The sequence below is a fragment of the Carcharhinus amblyrhynchos genome, chromosome 4 (genome assembly GCF_965287045.1).
Source record: "Carcharhinus amblyrhynchos chromosome 4, sCarAmb.v2.hapA, whole genome shotgun sequence".
NCBI classification, from domain to species: domain Eukaryota; kingdom Metazoa; phylum Chordata; class Chondrichthyes; order Carcharhiniformes; family Carcharhinidae; genus Carcharhinus; species Carcharhinus amblyrhynchos.
The window spans coordinates 93,613,478-93,635,909 of NC_137327.1; the positions used below are offsets into that span (position 1 = coordinate 93,613,478).

The window sequence follows — 22,432 nt, forward strand, 5'->3', positions numbered from 1 at the left end:
GCCACTCAGATTTCCTTTCCTCCACATGGTTAACCAAGAATCTCTCCTGCTTTTGCTACCTGCCATTGGAATGTGTTGCAAGGAATTTCAGGTTGATAATTGATCTGTCTGGCTGTGTTATGAATGCATCTTCCTTTGCCATTGGATTGTGGTGGGGCTTGGAACCAGAGTTCCTGACTCAAGAGCCAGGAATGCTACCCATTGTGCCAGAAGACCACCCATCATCTTTCAGCACTACACTCAAATTACCAATCTCTGTGTGTGAACCTGTACCTTGTTGGTAGGCTATTCCACCATAGTGGACTTCACAAAGAATAATGCTGCCTGACTCAAATCCAGTCAAGTACCATACAAGAAGGATTGTTGGACAGTGAATAAGAGTGCATTATTCTTTTCTTCACAAGTTGAAGGCTAGTAAAGCTAAATTATTGAATTTTAACCATTGCCCTGGTCAACTCTGAACAAGTTAGCCAATAAACATAGGGCTTTCCAAGTGTCTGCTTGGCTCAATGTTACACTCTCAGGAGGTCCTGTGTTTAAGTGCCCCTCCCACATCATCCCCACTCTTTCAGAATTTGATCAACTAATCAAGGGGAATTGTTGCTGTGGGATCTCATCATTGTTCATGTTGTTGAGGGTGATTCTCCCATCCCGCCATGCTGCTTTTTTAGTGCAGTGGGCCAGGAGACTCTAGTGGCGGCTGACATCCATGCGTCTCCCAGTGCCGGATTTCCAGCACTGTCAGTTCCACACTGATTTCTGCATAACATATGCAGCTTCTGATTTAAATATATTTTGTTAATGGGCCTGGGATTGAAATCTCCACCTGTGGGAAGTGGCAGCTCAACCCCATTGGAGAGAAGGGGGGGTGCAATCGCGGCTCCCCCCAAACCCCCAAGAGGGTCGGCTGCTGGGGGTTTCCCCCTGGGTATCACCACCTTGACAGTGTGAGCCTCGGCCCCCTTGCACTGCCCAAGGGGCAAAGTGCCAATGCCCAGGGTACACCTTGGCACTTCTCACTGGACATGAGGCAGTGCCATAGGGGCAGGGCCTGATGGGGAAAATCGGTCCCGCTGCCACTCTGTATTTGGGCTGAGTGACAGAGGGAGGGAGGCCAGTGATCAGGGCTGCGGGGAGTCAAGGTTGGTCCGGGCATGTTTGGATGGGGCGGGGGCCACCCAGCGACCGAGCTGGCCTGCAATTAGGAGGCTGGCAGACAGGGGCCACTGTGCATGCGCTGACAGATCAGTACATGCACAGTGGCCTGCTCAGCCTCTCCAGCAGGAATAGGCCCTGCCTCCAGCATTTTAACATGATTCACACTAGTGCACTCTGCAGTGTGAGATTCATTTTTAAACTCCCTTAAAAAGAAAGCAGGATTTACTGCAGTTTTTACACAAATTCGAAACTCAGAATTGTTTTTGGGAGAATTGCCTCTGCTGTCTTTGGGTGGAAGCATTTAAACCAAACATGTTCAATTGGCTATAAGTGATTTCATGGCATTATTTAATAAAAAGCAAGGCATTCCTCTGGTATCTTGACAACATTTATCCCTGAACTAACACTGACAGAACAGATTTATTGGTCGTTTATCTTGTTTATGTGACCTTGCTGTGCACAAATTGCTTTCATGTTTGCCTGCATAACAGTGACTAAACTTTACACCTGATTCATTGGCTGTGAAATATGTGGAACAATCTGAAGATCTGAAAAGCAGAATGTATATACAGATTCATTGGCTTCTCCTCACCTTAGCCAATCGAGTTGTTGGGAAAGCTGAACTTAACAGTCTTCAAAACATCTCCATATGTGGAACTTGAACATGTTCAATTATTTTGCTGCATTCTGTTTATCGTAGCAATGTGGAATCCAGCACACAATATAAACAGGGATGGGATCTGTAGCCCAAACTGCTTGAATGACATACAGGCCATGATTCTCCTGAATTTGGACCAAGTGTCCATGCCAGCAGGAAAGCCAGGCTGGAATGTTACAGCTCTTCACACTGGAGGGATTTTCCCAATCCACTCCAGTGAACGGAGATTTGATGGGATGCCAAATTCTCTAACCTCACTATAGTGGGACTGTGGTGTGAACTGCTGGTAAGATCACATCCGGAGTGTTTCTCACTGGTGCCACCAGAAATCTGCACACGCTATTCAGAATATGTTAATGGGCCAGTTCTCTCCCCACAAGTTTCCCGCTAACTTTTTAATACCTGGCATCTGATTCGCTGCGGTCGGGAATCAGCTGTTAGCTTGCTCCAAACAGGAGCAGTATTTCAGTGCTTCCATCAACAGGGGGAAGGTCTGCACCCAGATTCCTCCAGTCGGAGGTGTAGAGGATGCTGGCAGCTGTGGAGAAGAGGAGGCTCACTTTTTTCCCGAGAGTCTGCCATTAGCTGATGGTGTGGAGGCATGGGAAATGGTGACCAAGGCAGTCAGCACAAGGAGCTTCACTAGGAGGATGTGCATGCAATGCCACAAGAAGATGAATGACCTGCTTCGGTGTGTAAGGGTGAGTGCCCACTTTCCTGCCCCTGGCATCACTCATGTCCCTAACCTTTGCCTTCTCACCTTAAACCCCCATTATTCCACCGCACCACCTTATAACATGGTCACACAGAATCCCCACCATAACCGATTTCTCTCTCCCACCCCTGATTGACCTGGCCCCATGCCCACACATGCTTCCAGTTATCAGCCCCCATCTTAGTCAGGCCAACCTCTCATTTTGTCATCTTTGTGTCCCTATAGGCAAAGATTGCCTTAAAAACGAGGGAGCAGATGAAGATGGGTGGGAGTGTGTTATGTGGCAACTCTCACTACCCTAAAAATTCTATCCTACATGTGATAGTCGATGACCTCCATGCCAAAACCGTTACCTAGGCAAAGCCATGATGTTGAGAAAGAACACAATGTTTGTTTCTCCTGGTATAGAACACTGATCATCTCCCTTACGATTTACTGGAGAACAAACAGCTGGATATTAGATATGTTGCCTACTTCAACCTGGAGGGATCCTAATGCAAAAACAAAATTGGCTATAGTCACTGTCAGGGCGTTTGCAGAGCTGTCGTCAGCCTACTCTCAGGCAGGTTGTAGGTTATGCACATACAGCCTCTGACTTAGATGGAGTGCTGACAGATGTGGATCTGGCATCTTGCCAAGAGCCCTTCTCCTCCTCACCTCTCTGGGAGTAGTTTCTATGTCCACCTCTTTGCTCCCCTTGCACCATCTCCCTCTCATGCTGCAGCTCAAGGGAGGCTTATTATGGTATCCGTGACAACTGGTGTAAATGATGTGCTCAGAACCCTTACAATCACAACCAACACTTTTTTGACCTGTAACCCCACTGCCTGCAGACCCATCAATTGTAACCAACTCCGCAACACACTCAGCACCTCCACAAATGCAAGTATAGTCAGTAGAAAGTGATCAGCAACTAAATATGCACGTTGTTGATGGCTGCGCTGGTGTGGCATCCTTCGTATTGTAGAATGCATGTTCAGCTGTGTGTGTTTAAGAGAGGCTGTTTTGAGCAGTGAGATCCAAAATGAGGCACTGATGTCAAATCAAATGTAGAGGCTGACTGATGTCATGATCAGCTCACTCTGTAAACTTATGGCACACATTCTATACTCATGATAATGCCTTCATTAAGAGGGTGTTTGGTGTGGTCCACATTAGAAGTGAGGGGGAACGACGTGGATGCCATTTTGGTACTAAAGTAAAAAACCTGTAATTATGAAACTACCATTGCAGGGGAACCAAATTTTGTAATCATAGACCTGAGCATTAAATCCTTCACAGAATGTAGTTGGTGGAAGTGTTTTTCTGGAAAATGACACAGCAGAGTTAAATTCCAAAAATAATAACAGAAAAGTTTGGGAGAAAAATCCCAAAGGAAAAAGTCCAGTTAACACTTCTTCAGCACGTGTCAAAATTGATACACATTCTCGAAATTTGTTTGATTACATTTAGGAACCAGTCAGACATTTTCCTCAGGAGATTAAATAGACTGAGTGAAGCCTATATAATTTAAACTGTATATTAGGGTGGGATTCGTTTCTGCCCCAAGAGTGGAAATTCTCACCTGAGGTCAATGGACCTTTAGATGGTCTACCAAATTTCCAACCCCACCTGCAACAATTCCCACGGTGGATGGGACTGAAAACTTAATCCCATATGTGGAGAGGAAATCATGATGGAATAACAATCTTTACTTACTCCATGGTTTTCATGCGGTTTTTATACATGGACTGTCCTAGGAGAGTTTAAATGAAAGGTACAAAACAGACCGAATATAAATAGCAATGCAATATCCCATCCAGTCCTCTTTTACTTATTCAATGCCTTGTGTGTCTGCCTTGGCTGCCTGCTCCTGTGTCAAGTAAACAACATATCAGATGCAATCAGATGTTATTCTATGTAACATGCAGTATGAGTTTTTATTCCATTTAAAATCAGGCTGTCGGGTGTTTTGAATTAAAGACATAAAATGCTAGTAATATACAGCAAATTCCTCATCAAAGCCCATAGTAAAATCTTCATCTATAGTTTCAGTTTACAAATGCTAACTAACATGTCTGTAGTTTACCCATATGTTTAGCACTCCATTACAACTGAACCTGGTAATTAAAATGGGTAGCTCTGTCAAAGAAAAGCAGACTGGAAAAATGGATAACCTCCAAGACTTGTGTCTGATCTCTGCAAACCCTGGTATTTTTGTTAAAAGCTATTATGTTATGTAGTCTGATGTTCAGACAGTCAGTTCTGCTTGTTGAGTTTCTTGAAAATTGCCGCTACACTTCTCACCTCGAAGGTCACTTCACTAACACAATCATAGGAACATAAGAACAGAAGTAGGCCATTCAGCCCATCAAGGCTTTTCCATTGTTCATTGAGATTATGGCTGATTTCTGGCCTAATTCCATATACCTACCTTTGGCCCATATCCCTTAATGCCTTTGCTTAAAGAAGTTCATTTATCTCCAATTTACTGATAGCAACTGATCTAGCATTGACTGCTGTTTATGGAAGAGAGATATAAAGCTCTATTACCCTTTGTATGTAGAAGTGCATGGTGGCATAATGTTTAGCAGTGTTGCCTCACAGCGCCTGGGACTCGGGTTCGATCCCCAGCTTGGGTCATTGTCTGTGCAGAGTTTGCATGTTCTCCCCGTGTCTGCGAGGTGCTCTGGTTTAATAGAAATCATAGAAACCCCACAGTACAGAAAGAGGCCATTCAGCCCATCGAATCTGCACCGACCACAATCCCACTCAGGCCCAACCCCCATATCCCTACATATTTTACCCACTAATCCCTCTAACCTATGTATTTCAGGACACCAAAGGGCAATTATAGCATGGCCAATCAACCTAACCCGCACATCTTTGGATTGTGGGAGGAAACTGGAGCCCCTGGAGGAAATCCACGCAGACACGAGGAGAATGTGCAAACTCCACACACACAGTGACCCAAGCCGGGAACCGAACCCAGGTCCCTGGAGCTGTGAAGCAGCAGTGCTAGCCACTGTGCTACCATGCTGCCCCAAGTCTGAATGGTCTGAAAGACGTGCTGGTTAGATGCATTGACCACATTAAATTTTCCCTCAGTGTAGCCGAAAAGGTGCTGGAGGTTTGATTTTGGTTCGATTTATTATTGTTACATGTATTAAGATACTGCGAAAAGTAATTTTTCTTGCGCACTATACAGGTGTGGTGACTAGGGATTTTCACAGCAATGTCACTGCAGTGTTAATGGAAGCACACTTGTGACACTAATAAATAAATAAGTGTATACAAACATCTCTCCTGAACAGTCTGGCCATAGGTTTTAGATTATACTCCCTAGTTCTAAAATCTCCAACCAGTGGAAATAGTTTATCTTTATCTACCCTCTCTTTTCCTGTTATTATCTTGAAGACTTTGATCAGCTCAGCCCTCAACCTTCTAGATTCTAGGCTGTTCGCTCCCACTTCACCCCTGAATCCAAGTGCCTGTAAATACAAAGTGGTATATTGCATTCCTCAAATCTTTGACCATCTAGCGAAAGCGTTCAAGGTTCCTTTTTTTCCTCACCTCTATTAATAGGACAGTTTGGTAGTTGGATGACCAAGGCTGAAATGCTTCTTTTGGGTATATTTTAACTGAGCATATAAAAATCTTTAGTAAGATGGTGCAGGATTATCTTTATCTTTGTAGCGTAGAATCTGTGTTTGTGTTAGTGGTGAATCTCTATTTATCAGCATGTCGTAGTGTCACATGCAACAAAATATAGCGATGGTTTTTGTAAGCCAATCCCAGTGCCTGCTTCAGCTAGGAGCCCAAGAAAGTGGGCAAAGCTCACTAATAATGGAGAAATAACAATTTCTAAAAACTATCCTTTCACAAACAACTGAAAGTAGCAACTTACTAAGAACGTATTTTTAAAAAATATTATTTACAGATCTTAGATCAAAAATAAGTTATTAACAAGAGGAAAAGCCTTTGTTGATGGATGTCAGCCCTAATTAATTGTTTGCTGCCCAAACTCTCCCCTCTGTGCAGATATGCAACTCATTACCCTTTGAACTCAGTTACACTACTAATTTAGTCACCTTCCCAACATCCGATGGTGAAAACATTCCACCAAACCTCTTCCTCATAAATTACTACATTTCCATTTGTGATTCACTATATGGAATAAATTTCACATCTGTGCCTTTTGTAATCTTGAAAAGATCAATGATGTCACCTCACAAAAAACAGGCCCAATTCTTTTTAATTTTAACCTGCCGTCCTTACCTGGTCTGACCTACATGTGACTCCAGAGCTACAGCAATGTGGTTGACTTTTAAAATGCCCTCAGAAATGTCCTAGCAAGCCATTCAGTTCAAGGGTGACTGGGGATGGTCACCCAGCCAGTGACGCCTATGTCCCATGGATGAATTTTTAAAAAAAATCAATTTCCATGCAAATTTGCTGCTACATTTTTCAACATTACAAGAGTAACTATGAACATAGGATAGGAATTAGAAGCAAACGTAGGCAAATTCAGCCTTTCGAGCCTGCTCCACTATTCAATCAGATCATGGCTGATCTCTCCCTGGTCTCAAATCCGCCTCCCCACCTGTTCCCCACATCCCCTTATCCTTTTTTTAAAAAATTAGAAATGCTTCATAAACTATTTCATTAGCTATGCAGAAAATAGGGGATACCCTGAAATAGTGAAAGAAAATATAAATGCCAGTTCTTTCCTGCTCTTCATCACTGCTGGCCTTTGTTATTACTGATTCCTGATAGCAAGATGATTGGTAGAAACCAGGAACCGAGAGCTGACACTGCTGATTTTTGGGAGGTGTAAATAGAGCAAGCCTGGACATCCACAGTAGGAAAACGTATTAGCCCTGAGAGTTTCTGGTCAGTGAACTTATTTCATCCTGCACACAAAAACATTCTATAATGTACAGAAGACAAGAAGCAGAATTATGTTTTTGATGGGAAATTCATCAAAATCCCATTCACAGTGACTACTCCAACAAAATAAATGTTTCCAATTACAACCCTGGGAAAGACAACATGAAGACTATAAATAGAAGATGAATTCCAATCCAATAAAAAAAAGCTGAAAATTGAGGCTTTCGGGGTCAACCACAAAGAGCAATCTGACAGCACTGCATTTTCCCAGGAATAATGGAACAATGAAAGTTTAAACTTCCAGCAAACATGTCACGACAGTGAATTTGCAAAGATTTCCATTGCCAACAGGGTTCTTTGCTTATTGGCTTTCTCCATTCACTGTCTTCTCTGAAAGGTTTAGACTCACTTCAACAGGCACTGGCTGTCCTCTGGTACCTGATCCAACTAACCATTCATTACATGTGAACATGTCTGCCAGGAGGACATCTGGCCATGGCTTTCAGCTCCTCCTGCCAAACATTTTCTGACATTTTCCAAAATGCTTTGGAGATATCTTTTGTACAAGAGAAACACTATAAAAATGTAAACTGCAAGGGAGCATTTCAGCTGAGCCTAATCTTATGCTCACTCTATACTTGCTTGCATGCACACCCAGTTTGCTTGCTAAATAACTTTCAGAAGTGGAGACCCTGGCTAAAATTTGTTCACATCCTAATCCAGGAATATAATGGATACACATTGCTGCCTAACTACTTCCTTGATGGAGATCAGTTGACTTGGCACAGACCAGGGATTGAAATTTACTTCTACAGATTGCACTTATAAACTGAGCCAAGGCAAAGTTAAAGCCTTCTCGCTATTATTATCACATTGTTCTGCAGTTTCTGTTATAATGGTTGGGCTTGATCTGCCTAGTTTGCATATTTCTGGTGATATTGGAATTTTAATTGATGACAAGATAATGACTTTAAAGCTGAGTCAATGTTGCTAAAACATTCTTTAAGTATTATGTTTCTTACTAAGATGGTAACTACATGATATAGAAGGGCCCGTATCCAAGCTATTATCAGCATCACGCTGCCCACTTCACACCCCATCCCTACCCAACATTGCATGGCTACCACTGTAACTGCTATGTCGCTCAGTGGATACTCAATTGTATTATGGACGATAAGTGCTGGCGAGTTATTCCAGCATTGCTAAATGTCAGCCTCTCTTCTACAGTTAGAAGGAGTGAATCGGCAGTCTGTCTGTTTTCAATTTTGCAGCCTCTCATGTGTAAATATTAGGCCAGTAATTCACAGCACTTTCCATACTGGAGAACAAGAGCTGGAATCTTCTTGTAACCATTTTATTTATAGCAATAAACAATGCCCACCATGTAAACTAGGAATTATTATAACCGGAAGGCTGTTTTCTGTCACTGTTCAAGAAACGGGAGCTCTCGCAATTGTGGAAGACAGAAGGAAAAAAAATGATGGAGGGGAGGAAAAACTACATCAATGTCACCTTGCTGCCTGCTGCAGTCACATAATGGCTGCCACATTCTGCCTTTAACTTGATTGATGTTTTTGATAAGAAATACAAACAACTTGCAAACTGAAATTTCACAATTCAGATTTTTAACTGTCAAATGGATTAAATGTCCTGAGCATTTTGCAAATCGCCAACATTTAAGAGTAGGTTACAGCGGGTAAAGGAAGTGAAGTGAAGAAATAGAAACAGTGTTGGCAAATGCATTATAACAACTGTTTTTGCAGAGTATAAATGGACTGGTTAGGCTGAATGAGCAATTCTGCAATGTAATATCTTTGTCATCTGTTTGAATATACAAGAGCTTCATTAGGGCAGTGGACCAAGAGTTTAGGAGTAGGATGACAACTGGAGATGTGTGATTAATCTGACAAAATATGTTGGGTGCAAAGCTGGGATCATTTGTGGATTTTTCAGTGAGGAGGTCCTCAGAGCAGGATACTGAATACACTGTCAATGGCTGGACATGATGTCAATGAACTTTCTTATGTCTGGCTCCCTCAAGGATGGGTCTGGGGATTTTTGCAAAATTTTTTATTCTTACATAAAAGCAGTCACTGAGAATACCATCTCCCAAACAAGCGAGAAAATGGGAGAGAATGGTTCTGCCTTTTTTTTGGCAGGCAGCAAGTCACAATCTTATGGCATATATTGCAAAAAAACGAATGTGATTCTCACCAGTGGGGGAGGGGGAGGCGGAGCCTGAGTTCATGGGTGAAGCCGACTGCTGAGCTCTTGGGGCAGTATTGCACAAGCATGCTGATCTTTCAGTATACTGGGAGATCTCCTGCCACTCCGCCCTTCACGGACATCGTCACCCCCTCCCTCTGCCAAAATTCACCCTTGCAGAGTTCCAACCTCCCCCTCGAAAACCCCCATCTGCAGAGTTCCCCTTTCCTTCTCGATCATCCCATCTGCAGAGTTCCGTTCCCTGCCGCCTTGATCACCTTCACCTGCAGCATTCCCTCCCTTTCCGATCACCTCTGTCTGCAGAGTTCCATTCCCTCCCCCACTCAGGCCATCCTTGGCACTGCCCCAGCACAGTTATAGTGCCTAGTGGGCACTGCCAGAATTCCAGGCAGCCCTGCCCCTGACTACTCAAGAGCTGCAATGGGCTCTGATCCTCCGGCGAGGCCATCAGGTCTGATCTCTGCTGATGGAAACCAGTTGTGATTCTCTCTGGCGGGAAACTCAACTGGTGAGGTGGTTACTGAAAGTGAACCTGGACGATAGCATCTGGGGCTCACGATTGGTGTGCAAAACATGTCATTAATATTAAAATTGGCTAATTTCGCCAGCAAAACAGGGCCGGTAAAAGCTAATTCACTACATGCAAAACAGCACGTATCATTACAAAGATGTGAGGAATTATAGTATAAAAGTAATTCCTTGTTTCCCAATGGTTTGCATACTATGAAATTCCAAACATGGCATCACTTAAGTTTTCTCTGATTACTTTCAATTTTTGTGTTCTGCACGATGGACCTTGGTTCTTCATTTATATTTCTCAATGAAAGTGATAGCTTTGGTGTTGATTTTTGACGCAGTGTCATTAATGATAATGATATAATGAAAAGCAGAAGAGGACAATGTTAAAAATACACTGCACCCCCACCCCCCGCCCCCCATTACAGTAGCTCATCGGCACAAAGTTCAATGGCCCTAAAAACAGACATGGGGTTCTTGACATGTGATTAATCTACATCAATTGACTAGAATGTCGGCAGCAAGCCAACTTCATGCTGCTTGCTCACTTCAATGCTCAGCCAACAATAATTGTATGATCTGTGAGCCAACATTGTGGCTGGCTAGAGCCATTTAAAGCGAGCATGCACTGCTTAATGATAGCCCCTCCCTGTTAAAGAGGAGGTGCTGACAGTTAAGAAGGAAGTGAATCTGACCTGAAAATCATTAAATAATGGTAACACATGGGAGAGAGCATGCTCCAAGGTTTTCAGATATTGTGCTGAAGGCCGTGATGGAGGAGATACAATAGAGGAGGGATGCCCCATACTTGCAAGGGGCTGTGAATCCGACAGATAGACAATCAAACGGCAATGGGTGTTAATTGTAGATCAATTGTGTTTAATTATATGCTGATGGAGAGCATTAATTGGTGTTTCAGTGGAACTCATATCAAGAGACACTTATTGAAACTGTGGTGTGGTTGAGTAGGAGATGCCTGTTTGTAAAGTTTCGCTTTGTAAGTAAATGCAAGGCTGAGTATTGTCCCCAGTATCATTCTTCACCAAGTGGCTTTCTGGATTAGAACAACAGAAGCAGACGAATATGGAGGTTAATGTTAGCGGTTGAGCTCCGAAGATCTGGATGTAGTATGACAAGAAGTTCAATCACCTCAGGTGAGTGTCTCTAAATGCTACATACCATACTAATGTGCTACTAGTTTCCAATCTTGCTCAACCACCATGCCACCATTACTCACCTACCACAATCAATCCGGCCTCATACCTAACATTCATATGTTCCCCAACATTCTTACACCTATCATTGCCCGAAGCCACACACATATGTCTCACAACTTGCTTGTACACATTGTCAATTATTCAAAAATATCACAAGATCACCCAAACAGATTGCCCAACATTCATAGACAAACTTCTCTCTCTCTTCTGCTGGACAATTTGGTGCACAATAGGAGCTAACCAGAAGAGGGTAAGCATGTAGCAACCCTCCCCACCCATCACAGTCATGGAGGAGGACAAGGATACCATATGAACAGCTCACTGAAGGGAAAAGTGACACAGGCATTCCACTCAGAGGACTCTGATGCAGATGTCAGTAACGCAGAGCTACAGAAGAACATTGATTGGTATGCACAATGAAATGTCCTTGCACTGGAAGGCCTGTCACTGTCAACTGATGAAACAGTCCAGCCCTAACTTAGCACAGCTCAGAGTCTGTTCTTTCCAGAGCAGAATTGGCGGCCTATTCTATTCAAATACTTGTAGGTTTAACCATAATACTACTTCTGATGGCCCATGTTCCATTACAGCATCAGCTACAACTATTCATTGTAGCCCCAGTGCTGCAGTGAAAGCTCAAACTGAAGTCCTGAAATCCGGCTTGTTGTTATGAAAGCTCAGAATGCTGCTGTCTTGATTACATTGTGCAAAAGAGCTTTCACAGCGTCACAGCAGTCTGACCATCTCTCCTCCAACAAATTATTAGGATTTCTGAGAACCACCCTGGGTGAATAACAGTGCTTCCATGGAAAATGAATCTGCTGTACTCTCAGTGTGACAGCATTCATCGTCCCACCCACTGGCACATTGCCAGTGCCTTTGCTGTTGCCCATCAGAAAGCCAGCCCACACGCTGCCATCCGTGTCAAGACAGTGCAATCCACACCCTTGTCTTCTAGACTCAGAGCTGCTTGAGGCCGTCCTCCAAGGCTGTCTGTAGCCTCCTCCACTGAAGGTCAGCAGCACCAATTGTGCTGAAGCCACTGGGGTAGCACTGTGTAGGAGTACTTAGGCAGGAAAAGACAGGCACAATGGGAATTTACAAGGGTGAAAAGTTGACTTCTGCATGTAATATGGAATCATTTAATTTATAGATTTGGTTTGGATGGCTTTATTATGTTGTACGTTGTGGCCAAGCAGATGCTGTGGTGGAAAGTTAGTGTGGGAAGATTCGCGAAGGGAAAATTGGGGTTGTATTTTTTTGTTATAGAAGTCAGATGAGTGGACAGCCAGTCCAGAAAGGAGCTATCTAGGTTGTTTCCTCCTCTTCATGCTCCCTTTGCTCAGCTGTTCACCATACAGCTGGGGTTAAAGGTGATCCTTCATGCTGATGAGGTTGTGCAGCATGCAGCAGACCACCATGAAACGTTAACAGTTGCTCTGCCAGTTACTGCAGGACCTTTCTCGTGTGTTCAGACAGCATGCCAATGGTCAGCTGTATGACGCTTTGCCTAACAGCATGACAGGAGTGGCACAGTGGCACAGTGGTTAGCACTGCTGCCTCACAGCATCAGAGACAAGGGTTCGATTCCCGGCTATCTGTGCAGAGTCTGCATGTTCTCCCCGTGTCAGCATGGGTTTCCTCCGGGTGCTCCCACAGTCTGAAAAACGTGCTGGTTAGCTGCATTGGCTGTGCTAAATTCTCTCTCAGCGAACCCGAACAGACGCTAGAGTGTGGTGACCAGGGGATTTTGACACTAACTTCACTGCAGCGTTAGTGTAAGCCTACTTGTGACTAATAAAGAAACTTTAACCTTAGCTTTAGTTGTGAGCATGCTGACCAGGTGTGTGTGAGTTTTGTACTGGAATTATCAGTCATCTAGTAGCTACACTTAGATGCATCATGGGCTCAAATGCAGCTGGTACAGCAACCTGTTGCAGAATGAAGGAACTGTTACCTCTGAAAGGATAACTGGTATTCACCTGCATGATTTACTGCCTATGGTCAGACACCAACTGGACACTGAGTCAGTGGAAAGTCCTTTAGTACCAGTTCCAGTTCCAGAACACAGCGGAGTTAGCATGCATAACCCACAAAGCGATAGGCACGAAGCCAGTGCCACCCTGCACTATGGGGAACATAAGAACATAAGAACTAGGAGCAGGAGTAGGCCATCTGGCCCCTCGAGCCTGCTTTGCCACTCAATAAGATCATGGCTGATCTTTTTGTGTACTCAGCTCCACTTACCCGCCCGTTCACCATAACCCTTAATTCCTTTACCATTCAAAAATGTATCTATTCTTGCCTTAAAAACATTCAATGAGGTAGCCTCAACTGTTTCATTGGGCAGGGAATTCCACAGATTCACAACCCTTTGTGTGAAGAAACGAAGTGTCAGCAAAGTGACAACAGTTCTATACACAGCGAGATCTCAAAAAGAACAATGATCTAAGATCAGTTGAAAGGAAAGGAATATCACAGATTCAGTTTGTGATGTTCTCAATAATGGAACTCCATGGATTCAGGATTTGATTGTTTTAGTATGAAAAACTTTCCAAAGTAGTGTCCCCTTTATCTTCTCTTGCCACTCACCCCCCCAACCTCTTCCAAGGTGTATTGCGATCTGATTTCCCACATAAATGTTGGGAAGCCATTTCTTGTTTCAACTCCTTCTTTTCTGAAACCTGCAGTGGCACAGCGATGGAGGATTGAGGAGAATTTGGAAGAATACTAATTGGCTGGATGACTACAGTCACAATTCTCACTGAGTAATTTGCTTCACAAAACATGATAGCAGAATCTATGAAATAATAATAAGCATTTTTCCTGATGTATTTTATTTTTAAGTTAAAAGCTGGTTACACAGAATAAAAATGTTCACCTTTATTATTTAACCAGAGGATAAGTCTTTTAAAACAATAGGAGTAAGCCATTTGACCCTTCAAATCGCTTCAATTTGTTTCAAATATAACTGTGGACTTCCAAATCGCTTTCTTTGTACTTGAATTGTAGCCGTCCTCATCCTTTTTTGATTAGTAATTCTCAGCCCCTTGTAAAGTTGAGTAGCCTTTCTGAATCATCCAAGAATAAAAGATAACACAGAGACTTTATGGACAGGAAAAAAAACACTTAAGTTTTATAGTATCTCTTACTATCCCCAGATGTCTCAAAATGTTCTACAGCTAATAACAGCTCATGGCAGACAGCAAAAAAAGCACATGAAATTGATATTTACATTTCAGCTTAGCCCAGCAATTGTATGTTGTTTTATACCAACTTAAACTGAGATAGTCGAGTTCATAACCACAGGTAAATTGCTAATGTCACATTACTCATTTATCAGTTTACTGTTGTATACATTTGTTCAAGTCAAAGCCTAATCAGCATTTGCTCCATTGATTTCCAAAGTTAGAGAGGATTATATGAGATAATTGTTTTTTTATGGTATGATTAAAAAGTGTTTTATGTTCCTGAGAAACTTCAAAGTTGACCAGATGTTGGGCAGGTTAAAAAACAGACTATAGAAAGCAAGGGCTCACTTAAAGAATCATCATAGAATCCCTACAGTGCAGAAGGAGGCCATTCGGCCCACCAAGCCCACACCAACAACAATCCCATCCAAGCCCTATCCCCATAACTCCACATATTTGCCCAATAATCCCCCTGCTATTAAGGGCAATTCAACACCGCCTGTCCACCTAACCTGCACATCTTTGGAGTGTGGGAGGAAAGCAGTCAACCCATGCAGACATGTGGAGAACGTGCAAACTCCGCACAGTCACCCTGAATCAAACCCGAGTCCTTTGCACTGTGAGGCAGCAGTGCTAACCATTGTGCCACCATGCTACCTCTATAGAATTGCTTCAGGATTGAACCTGAGAAAGGAAACCCCAAAGGTGACCGTGATTGTAGATTAAGATGAGAAATAACATCACTGAACAACTAACAATGCAAATATGTGGAGAAACAGCACACAATAATAGTTAAAGTATTTACAAATCTTCAAGAAGATGTGGAGGTATTGAAACTAAAGCCTGCTGTGAAGGAAGATTGAGAGGTTATGAGGAACTCTAAATAACAATCATCTATTCAGGGACACCAAGATTGACTGATGTCACAATATGGGGATTAGAGAACAATGTGCAACTTCAGAGCAGAATGGACAAATATTTGTCTGATGAAATTGAAGGTGGACAAACACAATATGATATGGGAGAAATAAAATGAAGATTTGTTTAAATGTAAAATTTCAGTTGAGTGGTAGAGATCGTAGGGGTTTAGATAAGCAGAATTTTAAACATGGGGGAAACAAGTTGATTAAGTTATTTTTTAACTTTTCAGATATAGAGGCATAAAATATGAAATCAAAAATATAAAACATTTTTCTACCTGAAGTATAACATTGCCCTACTTTAGAAATGATGTCCATGAAAATAATGCAAAAGAGATTCACTAAGATGATATCAGAGAGGCTTTAATTATGAATATAGATTAGAAAACCTTCTTTGGGAAAGAGACAGGTATCAGAACTGTATGAAAATCCTGCCAATGCACAAAATGTTTTCTACCAGGTGCAAAATTATGTTTAACAAAATATTGGCACCCATTGCTAAAACTGAGAATCTTCGGCCAAAAGTTTATTTGGTGGACATCTTAATTAGGTCACCCCTCAGCCTCCTCTGTTTTAAAGAAAACAATCCTAGCCTATCAAATCATTCTTCATAGCTGCAATTCTCAAGGCCTGGCAATATTCTTGTAAATCTCTCCAGAGCAAGTACATTGTCTCTGCAGTGTGGTGACCAAAACTATATATACAGAATTTCAGTTATGGTCTAATCAGCATTTTATACAGTTCCATCATTATACCCATACTTTTCTATTCAAATCCTACCTATTGAAGAAAGCACTCCATATGATTTCTTGATCACTTTATCCCCCTGTCCTGCCATCTTCAGTTACCTGTGGATAAACATTCCAACGTCTCTCACTTACTTCCTCAAGTCCTCTCACTATGCTCCAATTTATTGAATATTTCCTTGCTTTGTTTGCCCTTCCCAAATGCATTATCTTACAATTTTCTGGATTGATTTACATTTGCCATTTTTCCACCTATTCAACCAAACATTGATATCATTCTGGAATTGACAATTATCCTCTTCACCTGCAAATTTCACAATCATCCCTCCCACAATTAAGTCTTAATCATTAATGTGTAGGGGACCCAAGAGTGAACTCAATGGCGGGATCACCGGAATAGGACTTCCATTTGCAAAAACATCCATTGACACTTACCCTTTGTTTCCTGTCATTGAGCCAATTCTGGATCCAACTTACCACCTTTCCCTGTATCCCATGGCATCTTACTTTTCTGACCAGTCTGCCAAGTGGGTAATTGTCAAATGCCTGACTAAAATCCACATAAACAACATTCAAACACTTCCATCATCAATCCTCCTTATTACTTCCCTAAAAAATTCGATCAAAAGACAATCTTCCCCTAATAAAACCATACTGACTGTCCCTGATCAATTTGTGCCTTTCTAAGTAACAGTTATCCTATTTCTCAGAATTGATTCCAGTAATAAGCCTACCATTGAAGTCAGACTAACTGACCTATAATTTTTTGGCCTATCCCACATTGTCTTTTTAAATAATGGCACAAATGTTTGTAGGCCTCAGTCCTGATCCTTGTTTTAGTTTTAGACTTTTCACGAGGCAACAAACATATTACTGTTTGACAAAAACCTTAGTATTACCATATTGTGTTATTCCATAGTGCTAAACAAAAGATAGAGAATGTAAAGGTTTCAGTGAGAGTGATCTTAACCCACTCTTTCAGGTTGACATTAAGATTGATTTAATTGTTTCTCATCTAACTAGTCTTTCCAAAGATCACAAATCTGTGCTACTTCTTAAATTTCTCACTTCTGCTTTACTCTTGAAATCTGCAGGCTCCATAACTCCTCAGCTACAGGCACAGCACAAGTAGCAAGAACTGGACAACATTCAGCCATGAGCTGATATGCAACAATTTCAGAAGACACACATATAGGTTACATTTGTGCCACACCAGTGTCAAGCAATGACCTCATCCAAAAAAGAGAATCTTATCACTCCTCCATAACATCCATTGATACTTTGTTTTGCCATTGATCAGAAACTGAACTGGACCAGCCATATAACTACCACGGCTATAAGAGCAGGTCAGAAGTTGTGAATTCTGCAGTGAACAACTCACTATCTAATTCCAAAAACCTGTCCACCATCGACAAGACAGAAGTCAGATGAGTGGATGGATGAGTGTAGCTCCAACTACTCTAAGGAAGATTGACCCGATCCAAGACAAAGCAGCTTGTTTGACAAACGCTTTATCCATCACCTTAGACAGTCACTCAGTTCACAGTGTGCAGCACATAAAAGATACACTTGCCAAGCTTCTATGACATCTTCACTTAGAACATGGCCAATGGACATATGGGAACAACCACCACCTTCAAGTTCCCTTCCAAGTCACACTTTCCCAATTTAGAAATATATTGCCATTCACTCATTGTCACTGGGTCAAAACTCTGGAACCCTTTACCTTTCAATATTGTGTACCTTCATCAGCTGGAATGCATCTATTCAAGAAGGCAGTTCACCACTACCTATTCAATAGGAATTCAGGATGGGCAATAAGTCATCATCTTGACAGTGATACCCAAAGGATATACCTTCCCATGGGTAATTTTAAAATAGGAGGCACAGTTAAAGGTAAGGGATCTCTCATTTAAGATGAAGATGAGGAGGGATTTCTTCTCTCAAAAGGTCATTCTTTGGGATTTTTTCACATAGAGCAGTAACGAATGGGTCACTGAATACATTCCAGGCTGATTGACGGCTGAGTCAAGGGTTATGAGGAATAGGCACAGAAGATATAAGGCCACAGTAAGACCAGATAAGGTCTTATTCAATAATCAAGCAGGCATGATGGGCAGAATGGCTCACCCCTGCTCCTATTTCTTATGGTCTTGCAAAAAAAATTGAGATATTTTCCTATGGTTCCAATGCTATAGTCGTCTTTGTTTATTTTGCTGTCATCATGCCCACAAAAGAGGTTTTATATAAAATAAAAGTACTTCCTGACTTTTCATTGGTTCAATGATGAGATGCCATGAGGTAATTGAATGTATATTATATCCATCATTAGCACAAACTTAACAATACTTAGAATATTTCCACACCACTGTGGTGGTGTTTGGAATGAGGAGGTGCTTAAAGAAGCCACTGATTTGCTCATGATTATTAGTAATTACCATAGGCATGTGAATGTGCTGCTAATAACTAGCGTGATTTTCATTCCATTGCTGCATAATATCTTCAGCCGCCACTCGTTATTTCATGGAAGCTCGGACAGTTTCTATGGACCCCTAAGGGTTTGCAGATTCCAGTTTCAGGGCCATTGCATTAGCAAAATCCCAGGGGTGGATAGTCACTCGCTGCTCCAAACAAGGAGATATTTTGTGATTTAAGGTCAAACCTAATGAAGAAAATAGGCATTACAGAATGTCTTTGAGACACAGGCTACTAAGAACAGGGGTTGCTACACAAAGGGGGTCTTTCCCTGTGTGACAGCAATATCCTGTAAATATCAGATTACAACTCATTTGTGACTTCTTAGAATTGATGGGAGCTCAGGGCTTTTGATATTTTTAGGAACATTGACTTATTATAATTATTATTCTGTGAACAAATTATATTCTTATTCCCAAGAGTTCTTAATCTGTCCACAGAAAACTCATGTACATGAATCATCAACCAACTCATGAATGGATTTACAGCTGACAGCCACCCAAGGGAATTTGAGCTGCTAAATTTTTGGTAACCTGTCATGATTTTATTGCAATTGTATTAATGATGTTCACAGTTTCTGAGTCAAAGTGCTTGTTCAGAAGTCAGCTCTCTTCTCTGGAAAGGAGCGCACGTTACTTTAAGGATTTCCTGTCCTCCTGAATGCAATTTGGTTGTTGGTAAAGTTTGCTGCATGGCTTCCTCAGATAGCCCAGTGATTAATTGTACCATCCAATGTGATACTGAATCAAATGAATGTATGAATGGCTCCATTGAGAACAAAGGCTGAGGAGGTCATCATCAACTGCAATAAGCTGTTTTACAGGTTATTGGAACAATATTGAGTTCTACCCAGGGAGAAGACTAACACCGAGGAGGCTCTCAGCTAGGAAACCTACCTGGTGGCAGAGCTGGACTTTGAACATAGAGACGAGCATCTTCACAAAGCTATTGCCTCACTTTTTATGAGCAAAGCTCCACGCACTATTCTTATGTCACCTGAACTCATCAAACACGAGAAATCGGCACTCCTGCAGCATTAACAAAAACTTCTCTGTCTTTGCTATAGGGCAGGGGCAGTGGCCCAGGATATGTGCAATGCAAAGTTTATGACCAGATACAAGAACAAGGGTGACTGCAGCAACTATTGAGATATCTTCATGCTGAGCATCATATGGAAAAAGTATTTTCCTGAGTTGCCATGTCAGACTGAAGATCCTGGCTGAATACATTCACCCTGAATCCCAGTGTGTTTTCAGAGCTTGAAGGTCCGGGAGCTGTAAGAGAAATGATCAAAGGAGATCACTAAACATTGCCTTCATCAATCACATCGAGGCATGTGACCAGGTGAGCAGCAGTGGTCTTTTAAGCTGCCCACTGAAGCTGTTCAAAATGATCTCCCTTCTCCATGTCAACATGACTAGTGGAGGACAGTTATGACAACATAATCTTTTGAGATCACAGTGTGTTCTGATTTCTGGTCTATTTTTCTCCTTGCTGCTGGCATTTGCCTTCAGGTCATCCAAAGAGGCTGTCTATTTACATTCCAAAACAGATGGAAAGCTGTTCAGTCTTGCTCAATTAAGATCCAAGACAAAAGTGTGCCAAGTCCTCAGATTTGCTGTAGGCTGACGATTGCTCACTAATATTCAAAACCAAAGAACATCTTCAATGGCAAATGGACATTCTTTGGTTTCATCATCAGCATCGTAGTCCAGAATGTTGTTATACCATCATCGACAATGTGACACTAGAGAGTGTTGATGGCTTTGCATATCTTGGCTCCACAATCACAACAATATATAATTTTGATGTTGAAATCGACACGCACACTGTAGAAGCTGTTATGTTCAAGTTGAGTAAGAGAGTGTGGAACAACAGCAACCTGACTGAGAACATCAAACTGTGACTCTACAAGCCTGTATCCTCAGCGCAGCCCCTTACAGCAGTGAGATCAGGAAAACATATGCTTGGGAGGAGAAAAACTGAACAGTTTCTACCTTCACTGTCTGAGACATTTCCTTGGCATTTCTTGAAGGGATAATGTTATCAATGTGGAGATCCTGACTTGTGCTAGTTCTATTAGCTAAGTCATTGATAACCCAACATGTCTGCACTAGCGTGGCTGCATTCATTGGATGGGTGATAGCCATATGTCCAAAGATCCTTTGAACTGGGCATTGGATTGTGTCCTCCTGGCATGACATTTCTCCTGGGCATTCAAACTTCCACTACAAGAACACCTGCAAGCGATGGCAGACATTGACACTGACAGCTGGGAAACAATTGCTGCTGGCCATGACTTGTGGAGGCTGACTGTTTGGAAGGTCATTGGAAGAGGTAAGCAGAAATGAGAAGTTCAGCTGGTCGAGAAGGGGGCCAAGAAAAACAGGCCAGTGAAACATGCACCATCCCTGTTCACTGTCTTCCTCTGCACCTAATGTAGCACAGGTGCCCATGCCAAAGTGGGACTCCCTGAGCTACATCAGGTGATCCTTAACACAGAGCTGACCACCACACTATAAAACATCATCTTGTTACACAGGAGGATGCCTCCATCAACACTATGAGCACTAAATTTGTAAACCATGTAAGGGGTATTTGTTGAAGGCTATCAGAATTTTCAACTCTATAACAAAGAAGATGTTTGGAGATTATTAGATGCTTGTTGGAACTGTCTTACATTAACAGTTGTTAGGAACAGAGAGAGTATAACTTTAAGTTTAAATTATATTTATTTTTGTGTGTAAAGAAAAGTGAAACAAAGTTTTAGTTCCATTTAGAGATATTTTGTGACCTTGGTGCTGGAAAGTCTGGAGGTCCTGTTTGTACACATGAATTTTTAAGTTCTACAACATTTGAAGTGAAGGTAAGGGTTACATCGGGTTAGTAGATCAGTAAATTTAAAAAAAAATCAAAGTAAAAAATTGTGCTGTTGCCCAGCAACGTGGACCCAGGAACAGGCAGAGACAAAGGGAAAGACAGAGGGCAGTTCAGTCAGTATGTGTATATCAGTGAGTGGAAACAAAAGTTCAAAACTCTCGAGTAAGAAATCCTGCAAGACTGCTGGGGAACTGAGTTTCAGGAACTGATTTGTTTGCAGTGAACTTGAAGTAATAGTGAGTTTAGATTGTGGATTTTGTGTATCTCAGGGACAGATACCAGCTGGGAAAAAAGTATCTAATGAATGCTCAAAAATTTGCCAGAAGAAAGCCACTTGCTACCGAGCCAGCCCAAATCAGAAGCCTTGATTTCGAGGTAGTGGCAAATCTTCACTGGGATTTTGTGACTCATGCCACTAGCTTTCGGAGCACTGCTCCTTCATCAGGTGAGTGGGAGATCTGTTCACAAAGAGGGCATTTAAAGACACAAACTCAATTTACAGCATAATGATTGGAATGCGAGTCTTTATAGCTAATTGAGTCTTAAAGATACAGACAGTGTGAGTGGAGTGTTAAGCACAGGTTAAAGAGATGTGTACTGTCTCCAGCCAGGACAGTTAGTGAGATTTTGCAAGTCCAGGCAAGTCGTGGGGGTTCCAGATAGCGTGACAGGAACCCAAGACCCCAGTTGAGACCGTCCTCACATGTGCGGAACTTGGCTATCAGTCACTGCTCAGCGACCCTGCGCTGTCGTGTGTCGTGAAGGCTGCCTCGGAGAACACTTACCCGAAGATCAGAAGCCGAATGCCTGTGACCGCTGAAGTGTTGGACAACAGCGCAGAGTTGCTAAGCAGAGACTGAT

The 22,432-nt window shown here is 42.2% G+C and overlaps 1 protein-coding gene across 2 annotated transcripts in view; it reads left to right on the top strand.

Annotated features, from left to right (window-relative positions):
* nhsl2 (NHS-like 2) overlaps positions 1-22,432 on the top strand; it is a 288,523-nt gene that overhangs the window by 26,451 nt on the left and 239,640 nt on the right. The window contains exon 1 of one of the 2 annotated variants that reach the window (XM_080187561.1): positions 20,639-21,028. The exons of the other annotated variant lie outside the window; for it this stretch is intronic. Coding sequence (XP_080043687.1) covers positions 20,941-21,028 — 88 coding nt within the window. The 5' untranslated portion in view covers positions 20,639-20,940. Of the gene's footprint in view, positions 1-20,638; positions 21,029-22,432 lie in introns of those variants that run through there. 2 annotated transcript variants of the gene reach the window in all.